The sequence below is a fragment of the Ascaphus truei genome, chromosome 7 (assembly GCF_040206685.1).
Source record: "Ascaphus truei isolate aAscTru1 chromosome 7, aAscTru1.hap1, whole genome shotgun sequence".
Lineage (NCBI taxonomy): Eukaryota > Metazoa > Chordata > Amphibia > Anura > Ascaphidae > Ascaphus > Ascaphus truei.
In genome coordinates, this window is record NC_134489.1 from 107,821,304 (window position 1) to 107,839,703 (window position 18,400).

At 40.8% G+C, this 18,400-nt stretch overlaps 1 protein-coding gene across 28 annotated transcripts in view; it reads right to left on the bottom strand.

The window, feature by feature from the left end:
• CLASP1 (cytoplasmic linker associated protein 1) overlaps positions 1-18,400 on the bottom strand; it is a 217,866-nt gene that overhangs the window by 100,534 nt on the left and 98,932 nt on the right. For 13 of the 28 annotated variants that reach the window (XM_075609841.1, XM_075609839.1, XM_075609853.1 and 10 more), the window contains 4 exons: positions 15,300-15,362; positions 11,473-11,573; positions 9,825-9,848; positions 4,841-5,085 (listed from right to left, as the gene is read on the bottom strand). In XM_075609841.1, coding sequence (XP_075465956.1) covers positions 4,841-5,085; positions 9,825-9,848; positions 11,473-11,573; positions 15,300-15,362 — 433 coding nt within the window. The remainder of the gene's footprint in view (positions 1-4,840; positions 5,086-9,824; positions 9,849-11,472; positions 11,574-15,299; positions 15,363-18,400) is intronic. The other 15 variants (XM_075609861.1, XM_075609867.1, XM_075609856.1 and 12 more) reach the window with 3 other exon arrangements.

Consider the following 18,400-nt stretch of genomic DNA (forward strand, 5'->3'; position numbering starts at 1 on the left):
CTTTATCAGAGAGTATTGGCATGCCACTGCATTACTTTTGAATAAATGTATTACTTTATCAGAGAGTATTGGCATGCCACTGCATTACTTTTGAATAAATGTGTATTACTTTATCAGAGTATTGGCATGCCACTGCATTACTTTTGAATAAATGTGTATTACTTTATCAGAGTATTGGCATGCCACTGCATTACTTTTGAATAAATGTATTACTTTATCAGAGAGTATTGGCATGCCACTGCATTACTTTTGAATAAATGTATTACTTTATCAGAGAGTATTGGCATGCCACTGCATTACTTTTGAATAAATGTGTATTACTTTATCAGAGTATTGGCATGCCACTGCATTACTTTTGAATAAATGTATTACTTTATCAGAGAGTATTGGCATGCCACTGCATTACTTTTGAATAAATGTATTACTTTATCAGAGTATTGGCATGCCACTGCATTACTTTTGAATAAATGTATTACTTTATCAGAGTATTGGCATGCCACTGCATTACTTTTGAATAAATGTATTACTTTATCAGAGTATTGGCATGCCACTGCATTACTTTTGAATAAATGTGTATTACTTTATCAGAGAGTATTGGCATGCCACTGCATTACTTTTGAATAAATGTATTACTTTATCAGAGAGTATTGGCATGCCACTGCATTACTTTTGAATAAATGTGTATTACTTTATCAGAGTATTGGCATGCCACTGCATTACTTTTGAATAAATGTGTATTACTTTATCAGAGTATTGGCATGCCACTGCATTACTTTTGAATACATGTATTACTTTATCAGAGAGTACTGGCATGCCACTGCATTACTTTTGAATAAATGTATTACTTTATCAGAGAGTATTGGCATGCCACTGCATTACTTTTGAATAAATGTATTACTTTATCAGAGAGTATTGGCATGCCACTGCATTACTTTTGAATACATGTATTACTTTATCAGAGAGTATTGGCATGCCACTGCATTACTTTTGAATAAATGTGTATTACTTTATCAGAGAGTATTGGCATGCCACTGCATTACTTTTGAATACATGTATTACTTTATCAGAGTATTGGCATGCCACTGCATTACTTTTGAATAAATGTATTACTTTATCAGAGTATTGGCATGCCACTGCATTACTTTTGAATAAATGTATTACTTTATCAGAGAGTATTGGCATGCCACTGCATTACTTTTGAATAAATGTGTATTACTTTATCAGAGAGTATTGGCATGCCACTGCATTACTTTTGAATAAATGTATTACTTTATCAGAGTATTGGCATGCCACTGCATTACTTTTGAATACATGTATTACTTTATCAGAGTATTGGCATGCCACTGCATTACTTTTGAATAAATGTATTACTTTATCAGAGAGTATTGGCATGCCACTGCATTACTTTTGAATAAATGTGTATTACTTTATCAGAGTATTGGCATGCCACTGCATTACTTTTGAATAAATGTGTATTACTTTATCAGAGAGTATTGGCATGCCACTGCATTACTTTTGAATAAATGTATTACTTTATCAGAGAGTATTGGCATGCCACTGCATTACTTTTGAATAAATGTGTATTACTTTATCAGAGAGTATTGGCATGCCACTGCATTACTTTTGAATAAATGTATTACTTTATCAGAGAGTATTGGCATGCCACTGCATTACTTTTGAATAAATGTATTACTTTATCAGAGAGTATTGGCATGCCTCTGCATTACTTTTGAATAAATGTATTACTTTATCAGAGAGTATTGGCATGCCACTGCATTACTTTTGAATAATTGTATTACTTTATCAGAGAGTATTGGCATGCCACTGCATTACTTTTGAATACATGTATTACTTTATCAGAGTATTGGCATGCCACTGCATTACTTTTGAATAATTGTATTACTTTATCAGAGAGTATTGGCATGCCACTGCATTACTTTTGAATACATGTATTACTTTATCAGAGTATTGGCATGCCACTGCATTACTTTTGAATACATGTATTACTTTATCAGAGTATTGGCATGCCACTGCATTACTTTTGAATAATTGTATTACTTTATCAGAGAGTATTGGCATGCCACTGCATTACTTTTGAATACATGTATTACTTTATCAGAGTATTGGCATGCCACTGCATTACTTTTGAATAATTGTATTACTTTATCAGAGTATTGGCATGCCACTGCATTACTTTTGAATAATTGTATTACTTTATCAGAGAGTATTGGCATGCCACTGCATTACTTTTGAATAAATGTGTATTACTTTATCAGAGTATTGGCATGCCACTGCATTACTTTTGAATAATTGTATTACTTTATCAGAGAGTATTGGCATGCCACTGCATTACTTTTGAATAAATGTATTACTTTATCAGAGTATTGGCATGCCACTGCATTACTTTTGAATAAATGTATTACTTTATCAGAGTATTGGCATGCCACTGCATTACTTTTGAATACATGTATTACTTTATCAGAGTATTGGCATGCCACTGCATTACTTTTGAATAATTGTATTACTTTATCAGAGAGTATTGGCATGCCACTGCATTACTTTTGAATAAATGTATTACTTTATCAGAGTATTGGCATGCCACTGCATTACTTTTGAATAAATGTATTACTTTATCAGAGAGTATTGGCATGCCACTGCATTACTTTTGAATAAATGTATTACTTTATCAGAGTATTGGCATGCCACTGCATTACTTTTGAATAAATGTATTACTTTATCAGAGTATTGGCATGCCACTGCATTACTTTTGAATAAATGTGTATTACTTTATCAGAGTATTGGCATGCCACTGCATTACTTTTGAATAAATGTGTATTACTTTATCAGAGTGTTGGCATGCCACTGCATTACTTTTGAATAATTGTATTACTTTATCAGAGAGTATTGGCATGCCACTGCATTACTTTTGAATAAATGTGTATTACTTTATCAGAGTATTGGCATGCCACTGCATTACTTTTGAATAAATGTATTACTTTATCAGAGAGTATTGGCATGCCACTGCATTACTTTTGAATACATGTATTACTTTATCAGAGAGTATTGGCATGCCACTGCATTACTTTTGAATAAATGTATTACTTTATCAGAGAGTACTGGCATGCCACTGCATTACTTTTGAATACATGTATTACTTTATCAGAGAGTATTGGCATGCCACTGCATTACTTTTGAATAAATGTATTACTTTATCAGAGAGTATTGGCATGCCACTGCATTACTTTTGAATAAATGTATTACTTTATCAGAGAGTACTGGCATGCCACTGCATTACTTTTGAATAAATGTGTATTACTTTATCAGAGAGTACTGGCATGCCACTGCATTACTTTTGAATAAATGTGTATTACTTTGTCAGAGAGTATTGGCATGCCACTGCATTACTTTTGAATACATGTATTACTTTATCAGAGAGTATTGGCATGCCACTGCATTACTTTTGAATAAATGTGTATTACTTTGTCAGAGAGTATTGGCATGCCACTGCATTACTTTTGAATACATGTATTACTTTATCAGAGAGTACTGGCATGCCACTGCATTACTTTTGAATAAATGTATTACTTTATCAGAGAGTATTGGCATGCCACTGCATTACTTTTGAATACATGTATTACTTTATCAGAGAGTATTGGCATGCCACTGCATTACTTTTGAATACATGTGTATTACTTTGTCAGAGAGTATTGGCATGCCACTGCATTACTTTTGAATAAATGTGTATTACTTTGTCAGAGAGTATTGGCATGCCACTGCATTACTTTTGAATAAATGTATTACTTTATCAGAGAGTATTGGCATGCCACTGCATTACTTTTGAATAAATGTATTACTTTATCAGAGTATTGGCATGCCACTGCATTACTTTTGAATAAATGTATTACTTTATCAGAGAGTATTGGCATGCCACTGCATTACTTTTGAATAAATGTATTACTTTATCAGAGAGTATTGACATGCCACTGCATTACTTTTGAATACATGTATTACTTTATCAGAGAGTATTGGCATGCCACTGCATTACTTTTGAATAAATGTGTATTACTTTATCAGAGTATTGGCATGCCACTGCATTACTTTTGAATAAATGTGTATTACTTTATCAGAGTATTGGCATGCCACTGCATTACTTTTGAATAAATGTATTACTTTATCAGAGAGTTTGCATGAGGTGTCGTGTGGCAGACACTTGTACCACACCGTGAGCGCTCCTCTTCTATATCATGAACCTCTTAAATAGCAGACATTTTATATGGCTTTTTTTATGGCTGCAAAAGGTGTTCTATGCCTGGATCTCACGCAAACATTACTTCTTGCTTTGCAATGTATTTCAGGCCCTCTGAACACCACTCATCGCTCTGCAAAGCATTGCTGGACCCCCGGTGTAATGGAATAGTAGATGTTACACACAGGCCCTGCAAGCTCATTTGCACAAGTGAGCGTGCAGGGACTGTGTGTATATGTTTTTAAATGTAGGTTGGAAACACTATTGGGAGGTTTGTGAACCCCTCCTCGTTGGTTTTAAGCTCTCTCTCCTCCCCCGCCCCCCCCCCCCCCCCCCCACTTTAATTGGCAGGTCCTGATATATACCTGTAATAACCAATCTATTGAGCTACTTCTTACTCCAACAGAGAGGTAAAGAGAACATATGCAGGCAGTGTAGGACCTGCAGCGAAGGGTTTACCGTGAAGTGCTTGCAGGTAATGCTTTGGCCAGAGCAGCGATTAATAACCCTTACTTAAGAGAAGAATAACAGATAGTATTAATATGTCATGTTGGATGAAGCATTGGGGCTCTTTTGTTGCATAGTAGATGTTACCTGAGTGTCCTCTGACTCTTGAGCAGGTTCTGCAGTCCGATCAGGCCCTCCTTCCTCTCAGACCAGTTGGAGCTTGCGCAGTGATTGAGGACCTCTGCCACGTCCTCCGTCTGGCGCAGATAGTGCGGGATCCCCCCGTTCCGGGAGCCGTACGACCTCTCCGAGCAGGCGCTCGATGCGTCGCTGTTTGCGTCATCGTCTGAGTACATCCCGTACGGCTCATAGCGTCTCCGCACAGGCTTCTTCTGGAGAGGAAGCTCTCGTTAGAAATGGCCGAGAACGTAATTAGTGCCTCGCTGTTTTATGTGTATTTCTTGTAAGACCATTTTTTACATGCTAGGTCGTCTTAACAGAACTACTTTAGGGCCAGAACAGAATACTCCTCTGGCAGTGAAAAGGTTAATCTGCCACACCGTATCCATCCTTCCTTTAGTTCTTATTTAGCTCCCGTTTTGTAGCCTTAAAGTTTTCCCATCACTTATACCAGCGGTAGCCAACTGCAGTCCTCAAGGGCCACCAACAGGTCAAGTTTCAAGGATATCCCTGCCTCAGCACAGGTGTTGCTGGTCTTCGACTGAGCCACTATTTGAACCACCTGTGCTGAAGCAGGGATATCCTGAAAACCTGACCTGTTGGTGGCCCTTGAGGACTGCAGTTGGCCGCTCCTCCCTTTCACATTTCATGCAAAATATGTTGAGCAAAACATGTCGTAATCAAATTGCTGAAAGTCAAATCCGGCTGAACATAAAAAAATGTGTTTGTTAATTACAAATCGTTTCGTGTGTGTATGACAGTGACTGTGCATGAAGCAGTGTAGTTTCTTGTGTGTATGACAGTGACTGTGCATGAAGCAGTGTAGTTTCTGTGTGTATATGACAGTGACTGTGCATGAAGCAGTGTAGTTTCTTGTGTATATGACAGTGACTGTGTATGGAGCAGTGTAGTTTCTGTGTGTATATGACAGTGACTGTGCACCGAGCAGTGTAGTTTCTGTGTGTGTATGACAGTGACTGTGCATGAAGCAGTGTAGTTTCTTGTGTGTATGACAGTGACTGTGCACAGAGCAGTGTAGTTTCTTGTGTATATGACAGTGACTGTGTATGGAGCAGTGTAGTTTCTGTGTGTGTGTGTATGACAGGGACTGTGCACCGAGCAGTGTAGTTTCTGTGTGTGTATGACAGTGACTGTGCACAGAGCAGTGTAGTTTGTTGTGTGTATGACAGTGACTGTGCACAGAGCAGTGTAGTTTGTTGTGTGTATGACAGTGACTGTGCACAGAGCAATGTAGTTTCTGTGTGTGTATGACAGTGACTGTGCATGAAGCAGTGTAGTTTCTTGTGTGTATGACAGTGACTGTGCACAGAGCAGTGTAGTTTCTTGTGTGTATGACAGTGACTGCACAGAGCAGTGTAGTTTCTTGTGTGTATGATAGTGACTGTGCACAGAGCAGTGTAGTTTGTTGTGTATATGACAGTGACTGTGCACAGAGCAGTGTAGTTTCTTGTGTGTATGACAGTGACTGTGCACAGAGCAGTGTAGTTTCTGTGTGTATGACAGTGACTGTGCACAGAGCAGTGTAGTTTCTGTGTGTATGACAGTGACTGCACAGAGCAGTGTAGTTTCTTGTGTGTATGACCGTGACTGCACAGAGCAGTGTAGTTTCTTGGGTGTATGACAGTGACTGTGCATGGAGCAGTGTAGTTTCTTGTGTGTATGACCGTGACTGCACAGAGCAGTGTAGTTTCTTGGGTGTATGACAGTGACTGCACAGAGCAGTGTAGTTTCTTGTGTGTATGACAGTGACTGTGCACAGAGCAGTGTAGTTTCTGTGTGTATGACAGTGACTGTGCACAGAGCAGTGTAGTTTCTGTGTGTATGACAGTGACTGTGCACAGAGCAGTGTAGTTTCTTGTGTGTATGACAGTGACTGTGCACAGAGCAGTGTAGTTTCTTGTGTGTATGACAGTGACTGCACAGAGCAGTGTAGTTTCTGTGTGTATGACAGTGACTGTGTACAGAGCAGTGTAGTTTGTTGTGTGTATGACAGTGACTGTGCACAGAGCAGTGTAGTTTCTTGTGTGTATGACAGTGACTGTGCACAGAGCAGTGTAGTTTCTTGTGTGTGTATGACAGTGACTGTGCATGGAGCAGTGTAGTTTCTTGGGTGTATGACAGTGACTGTGCACAGAGCAGTGTAGTTTCTGTGTGTATGACAGTGACTGTGCACAGAGCAGTGTAGTTTCTGTGTGTATGACAGTGACTGTGCACAGAGCAGTGTAGTTTGTGTGTATGACAGTGACTGTGCACAGAGCAGTGTAGTTTCTGTGTGTATGACAGTGACTGTGCACAGAGCAGTGTAGTTTCTGTGTGTATGACAGTGACTGTGCACAGAGCAGTGTAGTTTCTTGTGTGTATGACAGTGACTGTGCACAGAGCAGTGTAGTTTGTTGTGTGTATGACAGTGACTGTGCACAGAGCAGTGTAGTTTCTTGTGTGTATGACAGTGACTGCACAGAGCAGTGTAGTTTCTTGTGTGTATGATAGTGACTGTGCACAGAGCAGTGTAGTTTGTTGTGTATATGACAGTGACTGTGCACAGAGCAGTGTAGTTTCTTGTGTGTATGACAGTGACTGTGCACAGAGCAGTGTAGTTTCTGTGTGTATGACAGTGACTGTGCACAGAGCAGTGTAGTTTCTGTGTGTATGACAGTGACTGCACAGAGCAGTGTAGTTTCTTGTGTGTATGACCGTGACTGCACAGAGCAGTGTAGTTTCTTGGGTGTATGACAGTGACTGTGCATGGAGCAGTGTAGTTTCTTGTGTGTATGACAGTGACTGCACAGAGCAGTGTAGTTTCTTGTGTGTATGACAGTGACTGTGCACAGAGCAGTGTAGTTTCTGTGTGTATGACAGTGACTGTGCACAGAGCAGTGTAGTTTCTGTGTGTATGACAGTGACTGTGCACAGAGCAGTGTAGTTTCTTGTGTGTATGACAGTGACTGTACACAGAGCAGTGTAGTTTCTTGTGTGTATGACAGTGACTGCACAGAGCAGTGTAGTTTCTTGTGTGTATGACAGTGACTGTGTACAGAGCAGTGTAGTTTCTTGTGTGTATGACAGTGACTGTGCACAGAGCAGTGTAGTTTCTTGTGTGTATGACAGTGACTGTGCACAGAGCAGTGTAGTTTCTTGTGTGTGTATGACAGTGACTGTGCACAGAGCAGTGTAGTTTCTTGTGTGTATGACAGTGACTGTGCACAGAGCAGTGTACATTAGAAAAATGCAAAGTTAATCTCTTCCCCAAAGAGCTTACTCTCTGCATTGCAGTTGAGGAACATGGTAGTGACTGATTCTCCCTCAAATCTTATATATTATTTTGTAGCAACCAAATAATACAGAATACCAGAGGATGTGGGTAACATACAATACTTTACAGGAATGGGCAATCACAGCTTGTTCTTGACAAGAATGAGATATGAACATTTCTTCTTAAAATGTGTTGAATAAGCAGGAAAAACCGGTTGGATGCCTGCCTTACGCTAAGCTACTCACACATTTCTGATAATAGAGGGAACTGACGTTCTGATGACACAGTGATGAAATAGCTCTTCTGATTTTATCACATTGAGTTATTGAGTGGAACATGTTCCTGTGTATAGGACATGTCAGTCAAGGTTGTGTAGCACACAGCACGGAAAACTAAAACATTTGTGTTACATCAGTAACTTGTATTTAGGGGAAAACACTGCAGATTTGGCAAGAATCTGGGAGGGTGCAATGTAAGTCATTCACTGCTGAAACATGAAACATAATATGCAAAGCATCAGGTCACAATGAAAAAGGAATGTAAAGACAATTTGTCCAAACATGCGTTTCTGACCCTGCTAAGGGGGATTCTCATTTAAAGCAGCAATCCCTCTTTTTCAGCAATAAACAAGCCAGGAGGCTTACTGATGTGGTACTGCTCTGGTTAATATGGATGATCCCCAATTCAGAAGTTTAATTTCTTAAGTAGAGGACACCTGTCCTTTTCCAAGGTAGCCCCCAAACTCCCTGCTGGCGGGCCCATCAAGAAAGGCAAGCCTTTCCTAATTGGCTCACAGGCAGATTTCTGTGGGCTGCCATCTTTCCCCATGGATGCCAGGTCTGCAGGATCTTGGCTGCTGGCAACGACTCTACAAACACCACAAAATTCAACTCCCTTGTGCCGCGGTGTCAGTGTGCCTGCAAAGCTCCCAGCAGAGAGCGGTGTGCTCGGGCAGGACTATAGAAATGATTCAGATTTCTGATCAGGAAATGATGACTCATAGGATGCTGATCTGTGTTCCCAATCCTTTCTCCTTTATTGATTCATCAAATGAGATCACAAATAATCTCTACTTTCATTAAGATGTGTGATGAGCTTTGAGTTTTCACCTGATCTGGCAGTAAAGGTGTTATCCCCCAAACAATGTAAATGTTTGTAGCGAATGTTTTAACTTGTAGGGGTTTCGATTGTGGAAGTCAGTGATTCATGCATGGCTGCTTTTTTTAAGGTTTGTATATACTAGAACTATACCCTTAAATCAGCATTGCAAATGTATATTTTCTGCAGTGTAACGATCCATTTGTTATTAAGTCAATGGTTAGATACATTACCATCTAAATATGTTATGTGCAGATTTAAATGCAACCTTTAGGGGCACCTCAGTAGCAATTTATGCCTGTCCCTAATAATTGTTCGTCCCCTCCCCCCCCCCCCCTGCAAGTGGAATAGGCACTAAATTACACACAACACCGTAATATTTATGTTCTTGGTCTAAATTGCACGTTTTTTCTTGTAACATTTATATGGTATGCAGCAGAAGTTAGTATTACTGTGTATATTACAAGTCAAACTTTATAAAAATACACCAATAAAGATTATATACCATTATATTAACACTGTATTTGTACCAAATTATTTTATGGAGGTGAACATGCTTCTAATATAAAGCGTCCATACCTTACTTCTGGGGTCTCCCAACAGCTAAATAAGAAAAAGAGAACAAAATTAGAACAAAGCCCAATTAAACAAACATACACACGCACTTCAGTACTTGATGCTGTTTACGAACGTGTGGTACAAAAATAACTTTCATTAGTGTAGTCATTTGTATGAGATGCTAAATAAATACAGAACACACCAGTGTGTCTCTGTGGGGAAAATAAAAAGGTTTATACAGCACTTTTTCAGTTTAAAAAAATAGAAACAATATACACTATATGATGTCACTGCTCATTAATAAATAAATTGTCAGCACAGGCAGTGTTCTGTAACTATCCAATCACTGTCTGCTGACAATTACAGTTACATAGTAGTTACATAGTTACATAGTAGTTACATAGCTATATAGTAACATAGTAGATAAGGTTGAAATAAGACATATGTCCCTGATTTGTACGATCGCAGTTTAATGGGGGGGGGGAGGGAGGAATCTTATTGTATCTCATTGGCTTGTAAAAATGCAAGTGTGAAATGAGTGTCTAATCAATAAACGGAGCAAACATGAGTAAATGTTACAAAGCTCACACAGTAACAGCACAGTGGCAGCACAGTGGCAGCACAGTAACAGCACAGTGGCAGCACAGTGGCAGCACAGTGGCAGCACAGTGGCAGCACAGTGACAGCACAGTGACAGCACAGTGGCAGCACAGTGGCAGCACAATTGCATTAGTTAACAGGTTCTTACAGGATACCCACTTAACCCCATGACTGACAGACGAGCCAGCAATGCATTGCTCCATACTGCACTGCTGCAACATTTGGCAACCAAAGAGTTAAAGGAAATTAAAATCGTCCGCCCATTACCTTAAGTCAGGGTGCGCAAACTGACGGGCGCGAGATTCCCTGTGGGGGACGTGGCGGTTACAGGGGCCTCGTGCTCTTCCAGAAGGTATTTAAATTCAATGTAGTGGGAGCGGCAAAGGCTGTAACTTCACTTAGCTTGGCTCAGACGGCTTCTGGCGGTCCGTCGCCATGGCATCTAATGATGCCGCGTTGCCATGGGGGTGCAAGGAGGAGGGTGAGCCAGCAAGGGGGCGCAGGGGAAAAAAATTGCACACCCCTGCCTTAAGTGACCCATATACAGGGACACTGAATGATCAGGAAGGAGAAGAATTTATACAGACCCCCACCCCAGCCCGTGTACCCCCACTAATCACGCAGAGTGCGTCTGGATAAAGTCCAACCTCTCATATCGCATTATCCTTAGTGCAGAGGCGGCCAACGCCAGTTCCCAAGGGCCACCAACAGGCCAGGTATTAGGGATATACCTGCTTCAGCACAGGTAGTGCAGTCACTGACTGAGTCACTGATTAAGCCACCTGTGCTGAAGCAGGGATATCCTGAACACCTGACCTGTTGGTGGCCCTTGAGGACTGGAGTTGGCTACCGCTGCCTTAGGGGAAATAAGCTGAAATGAAGCACTAACAGAGCATGCCACTGCTCTTGTATATTGGTTTTGGTTGTTTTGCATGGTCTTCCCCTGCTGTTTGACATCAGTATAACCAGCAAGACCGTTCTTTTCGAAACCAAGGGCGTCTCTCCTAGTGACATACAATACCGCGTAGTTATGCAAGACGTCCAGTCTCAGGCGTCCCTTTCCTCTTACCAAAGCATCTGCCACAGCTGCCTCCAGGTCTGTGCTGGAGCTGAGGACTCGCATGGCATTCCCAGAGGGTAGTCTGCCTGAATGGCTCATCCCAAAGCGATCTGAGCAGAGAGACAGGGACCTGATTAAGACTTAGAAAATCAATCACAATGCTCAGGATAAACTGGACAGGCAGGGAAAGCATCTTGTGTCTGTCCACCAATACAATGTATTAAAGCACAAGTGAATGTGTAGATTTGCAACGGGTTAAAGTGCTTTAAGAGGACAATCATATCCCAAATTAATAGGTTACTAATGTCCACAAAAAGAGGGAGATCTTGTGTAACTAGCTACATGTCTTCAAAGAAGTTAAAACTTCCATCCCGTCCATTATAAACGAACCCAGCGGGTTTTTCCCCCTGAACTCGGGTGAATCATTGTGGCTTCAGGTGCAGCCCTGCTGTCTTGTCCTTCCCGATATCTCTCGCCCTGCTGTTTTCATGAATAAACCACTGGTGCGTGACCACCTGGCATCTGATCATCCAAAGATGTGAATCCAGCTCAAGGTTTGGAAATGAGGCCCGGTGGTAGTGTGGAGATGGTGAACAAGCAAAGTTACCAAACCTGGGCTGGAAGGAAATCTTTACGTGGTAAGAGCCGGGCGAAACCCTGAGAAAGTAGCTGTCATACATCATTACTCACATGTCCATGTACACTACATTTATAACATATCTGGTGCTTCCATGCAATGGGCAGTCAGCATGCATGCGAGTCACGTGTTGGCATAAAGCGGAGCTGCGCTGCTGAGTGATCCCAATAGAGGTTTGGGATCGCTCAGTCGCAGGAAGGAGACACACGTGGCAGTGCCACACTAGCTTCTCATTTCATTAGTAACACTTTTCTATGAGCCAGCATGAGGCACACTGCTGAAGTGGTGCAATTCTGGGGCAAAAACATTGAAAGCAATACGGAGAGTTGAGAATACATCTATAATGTGGAATTGTATTGGTGGACAGAAGTGGATACGTGCTAACCCACCAAACTGAGACCACCAAAGACAAATCTTTGTTACCTGCTACTTGAAGAGAAATAGATGAATGAAATGGTTAAACAATAAAGTTAGCCACAATGTGATGGATTTTCCAACATAATAAAACATTGCATGTGATTTACTGTCCCCCTTTTTTAATGCATTCTTTAGTCAAAGTTTGAAACGCTACATCTATGTCACAAAGCTTTACAGGTAGAGCTTATCAGAGAAGCCCGTGAGTTAATGAAACGACTTGTTTTTTGCACAGGGGTGGGTCTTCTGCTTACACAAATCAAGTCTCGGCTGTGAGGTGGGAATGAAGGAATGAAAGCTTTGGCATAACTTTACAGAAGAGAATTACTTTGTGACCCGCTGTGCTGGGACCGTTAGATGATCCACTACAATGCAGAAAGATTAATCAATTGGTTGGTCTAAACACACACCAAGTCATGTGCTGCTGCTGCATTAGAAAAGGGTCAACAGTTTTTACTAGAACATAGATAAATGAGTGGCAAAGTAAGATGTAAAACAGAAATGTATATATTATTTACTATCATTTAAATTCTTGTGTGTCTTTCCAGTGGCAAAACACGACAGCGAGAGTCTGTTTTCAGCAAAATTATTGGTTCAGTCTCAGTTATTATTTGCATCAGTTACTTATTGCATCCACAACACTAAAAACAAGTATACAACTGTGTCACTCCTACAAAAGAATGCCGTTATTGTGCTCTGCCCTAACACAGCATAAGGCAGAGGAAGTAACTAGCCCTGTAACACGTTTTGTGACACCCTTTTTTTAAACGGGAATTTTTGGGTGCGACACACAAGAGTGAAAGTGTTTGATTAGTCTGGTGTTTTTACTAATAATTAGATTTATGCTTGCATCAACACTACAGGAGTTGGGCTACCTTGAACTTGAAATGGCTCCTAGGGAGGATTATCTGATGATAACCCCAGTGTTTGATGTGTGGTAGTATGAGGGGAGAATCCCTTCTTACAAACCTAGATTACCAATACAGGATCCGTTAAAATAGGTAACCTCTTCCCTTTTTACAAATGGTGCTCAGAGAACATTTTACCTTTTGTTTATAAGGATTGTGCCATAATGCATTGAAACAACTGTAACCCCTTCTCTGCAAGAGGGGCCCTTCAACATAGCAGAGGGGTTAAAAGGCAAGTCTTGATGTGCCCTGTATCCACGAGTCCCAATACATATCACTGAAACCGAGAGAGGGCTGTCTGGATTTTAAAGCAGTTAAGGCTGGAATGCCACTTACTCCGATAGGTCTACTACTGCACTACTGCACTACTGCAGATGTGTACTGGGACTCAGGGGCATCATTATACAAACATGCATGGCTGGGAATGGTGAATCCCAAAGTCTCAGTGATATAGAAGAATTTAAATAAGCAGCTCTTTACTGGGAGTTGGGCCCGAGGGCACTTATATCCGGAGTGGCCGTTTCCAGTCCTCAAAGGCCACCAACAAGTCAGGTTTTAAGGCTATCGCTGCTTTAGCACAGATGGCTCAATCACTGGCTGTCGAAGACTGAGCCACTGATTGAGCCACTTGTGCTGAAGAAGGGACTCATTGAGCAACCGGTGCTGAAGCAGGAATATTCTTAAAACCTGACCAATTGGGTGGTCTTGAGGACTGGAGTTGGCCACCCCTGACTTAGATTTAGCCACTGGTCACATCCTTGCATGAAGACAGAGTGGCTGAATCCCAGTAATAGGCCTTTGTTACTTACAATGGAAGAAGATAGCTCTGCTTTTAACCAATATTCTAAGCAACAATATTTGAAAACAATTGGGGTATTTTATAGAGAAAGAGATAAAACAACAGTCACAGTTTGGAGCCGGCATATTTTCCTTGGGCACGCGAATGCAATACCAGCAAACAGGATTAGGAACCATGACAGGCGTGCAGCCATAAGAAAAACCCACAGTTTAGCAGAGAAATGGGCGGGTACCAAGGATTTATTTTCCTTCCTTTTTACTGATCCCTGAAGCCATTTAAAAGAATTGTAACATAAAATGCAACCATATATTTTCTATTACATGAAATTGTCGCGTGTGAATTCCATTCAAAATGATGCAAAAAGGGTGAGCAGTTTGCCATCAGCATTACATTATCGATTGAAATTTCTTAAAAAGACATTTTCCAACTTTGGAAATATGGTTCCTCTAAGACAGCTCGTGACTAAAATCGAAGGAGCCGTGTATCTCCTTCCCACTTTGTGGACATGACTTAAATGCTCCCTGGCAAAATAGATGAAATTATATTCAGAAATAAAAGAAGCATCTAGCAGCAGCAGCCAACTTCATAAGTAAGAAAAACAAGGTAACCGCTCAGACTTTCAGAAGACAAATATTTGAAATGTGTCTGCTCTATGTCCATCTTTCCCCAGCAGACGGGACTGCAAAGTGCTTTTAAGCCAAAGCCCTCAGTTACTGAGGGTTAAACTGGCTGCTTTCCAAAAACAGAGAGTTCCTTTGTGCTTTTTGTGCAATTTGCCTATTAACCGACTAATTTGTTCCTGATATTTACTACCTGTTTCTGTAATCATGATGCTGGCTGCTGTCTTTAGTGGAAAACATAAGGGAGAAGAGACAGAATGACATGTTTAGCGAGCAAAACAGCCCTAATTTAACATGATCAAAATGATACTGTCTTTTGTTGAAAGTGGTATGGAAATAAAAGATGTAAATGAGAAATATGACATGACAGCTGCTGGCGGAGAAAGGCTTGGGATGTGTTTAAGCGGCTGTAGCACATTCAGTGATGAAGCAGAATCATGCAGTTAGCACTTGTTCACCTGACTGCCCAACAGACTCGGCGGTGGAGAGAGCACTAGTGGACCTGGAATGACGTCGAGAGGCTGCAAGAAGAAGGAATGGCAAACACCCACGGGGTTAACACGCAGATAACAAGGAGACAAAACCAGCGTACATACAGGAGCTCATGATCTCTGAAGACGTCGCTCTCACAGGAGGTAAGAATATGGAGCCGGGTGTGAATGGACAAGAAGCATGAGACGCAAGAGCGTGAGATTAATGCAAGCGATCCCACCTTATAACTGAAAACATCTGGTCATCAACTAGGCAAATCGTTACGAAAAAAAGATGGTTTCTTGTGCTTACTTTGGCACATCTCAGTGCAGGTTTACACCTACTTATTAACCTTTTTGCTGCCCGGGTGTGAATGGGGTTAAGCGGTTTTTCTAATACAAAAACAGCAATTCATGAGTTTTTTCCCCCTCTTTAAAAATAAATAAACATGCTTCCTGCACTGTAACATCAGTATATACCCAGTCCCAAAGAAACTCCCTTGTACTACAGTAAACAAAACAATGTGTCAAAGAATATTATACGGGACACATACGTGCGAATGAGAGCTATGCAGAGGGAAGAAGATTGCAGCGGGGGGTTATGGGTCTCATAGTAGTACATTGAATTGGTTTATTTACGTCTCTTCTTTAAGGAGATGGAGTTTGTGGGACTTGGATGTGCATTGTGTTACTCGCTATGGCTTATCGCCAATGTCTCAACCATCAGTAACCTGCTTACAATTAGTAACTGACGTGTCAGAGACATCATTACCAAATGCAAATTACCGCACAGATCTATTAATAATGCAGTGCCAATTACTCCTCCTCGGTGATAAACCCCAAGGAGATCACAGTGCCTGGTAAGGAGGGAAGTAATGGTATCACCATGTGACATGATGGCATGGTTAATGACCACATCATACTCATACATGCATTGTTTTGGCCAGCGGCAGGATGGTACCGGGCTCTTGTTGGGTGCAGACTTTCGGACAAGCATGGCTTTTGGGATACACCATTCCTTTTGGTTCTAACTGTTCATTAGAGATGCGGGAAACATTTGCACAATATTGAGTTCACTGCGCAATTTGTAGAATCACATGACCAAAATATGCATCACGGAAAGGTAGCGTGACCACGTTTTTTTCATTTAATTCATGGGGAAATAAAATGCGAAAATTGTGAAAATTTGTGCATTTTTAGAATCTAAAACCCCCTGCAAAATGTCCCAATTTCCACACCCAAATGTTGCTGAAAAACATTTGCATCTTCTCGTCTGTTCACCCTCTAGGATTTGGGCTGGAGAGATGCTGTGTATTGGTACAGTCTGTCTGAGCCAAAGTCCAGAGATTGGGGTGTGGAATTTGGCAATAAAATCCCTGGTAATCGGGTATCACAGAAAAATACACATGCTAAATTCACCCAGTTTTCACTTAACACAATTGCCATTCTTCTCACAAGAGAATGACCATTTTCTACCTTTTTACCATTATTCACTGAATGAAATCTTGCATATCACAATTTGGCTTATTAAATAATACACTACACTTCTCTGTGCTAGCACCTTGTCTTTCTATGTACTCAGTAACATCCCATTGTTCTGTGTATGAGTTAATGTTATGAGACCTCTATGTATTCCACTAACCCTCTCATTGCCAGAGGGAACTTTAACACCCTGCAAAGCTGCTCAGCGCATTGTTGAGTAATGTGTTGCAAACCGTTGCAGTCTAGAAGGGTCTTATTATGCATGTTTTATACATAATACAAATACAGTATACAGGCATACCCCGCATTAACGTATGCAATGGGTTCAGAGCATGTATGTAAAGTGAAAATGTACTTAAAGTGAAGTACTACCTTTTTTCCACTTATCGATGCATATACTGTACTGCAATCGTCATATACGTGCATAACTGATGTAAATAACGCATTTGTAACAGGCTCTATAGTCTCCCCACTTGCGCACAGCTTCGGGACAGGTAGGGAGCCGGTATTGCTGTTCAGGACGTGCTGACAGGCGCATGCGCGAGCTGCCGTTTGCCTATTGGGCGAGGGGAATCAGAGCGTCACTACTACGGTGGTCTGTAGGGCAGAATAAGTGTCCGTGCTCGCGAAGCGAGCGTATGTACACAGGGGTATGGTGCTATTGAAAATATGTCCTTACTCGCGAATGTACTTAAAGTGAGTGACCTTAAACTGGGGTATGCCTGTACACCTCTTACTATTTGTAGAACCACTCCAGATATTTTCTCACATTTTTAATTTTCGATAGCAGTCTCGTCACAAAATTAGTTATTCACCTCCCCCCCAAATGTAAAGCAGTAATACAAGTTAAGTGGGGATCAGTAATGCATGTTATTTCTCTGAAGGGCTCTACCACGTCTTACTAACTGACTGAATTTACTTATTAATATTTCCTTAGGTAGAAGTCAGATTCTGAAGAATGCAGGATATTTCCATTTCAATCGTTCTTCAGTTTTAATTTTAAAATAAAAAAAGCATCATAGAAAGTGTTGCTTTTGCTTTAACACACCTTTAAAAAACCTTGCAAAGAAGGAGAGGTGGTTAGTTTCCGATCATAATACAAATACTGTAAAGAAACTGAAAGCCGAATATAAACACAGGCCGTTTATAATTAAAGCAGCATTTCATTCAAAATCCTTTGTGGTTTTTAATAAATCAGATAATACTTACTGCCTTTTATTCCCACTTTTCATGCCCTTTAATGATTTTTTCGTGGATTCAGCTTCCTTGAGTTGCTAGAACAACTATTTAGGAAACCACAGCACTTCCTCTTTTGAAATAGGCGGCCATATTGCGTGCCCTGGGAAACAGGGTCACGAGAGAACGGATCGATGGGCAGCTTATAATACATTGCCATAAATGTAAGGAACGGCTGCATTTATTAACCGAAAAACGGGCGAGAAGAAATGCTGCTTTAAATGAGGGTTAAATATTCATGCAAAGTTACAAGGTGTGTGGGCATAAGAGCAACATGAAATATTAGTAGCCTTTATTTCTTGTAGCAGGGTTCTCTGTACGTACACTAGAGGTATTGGCCGTGGGAATATAACCTTCAACTGGGGAAGAAA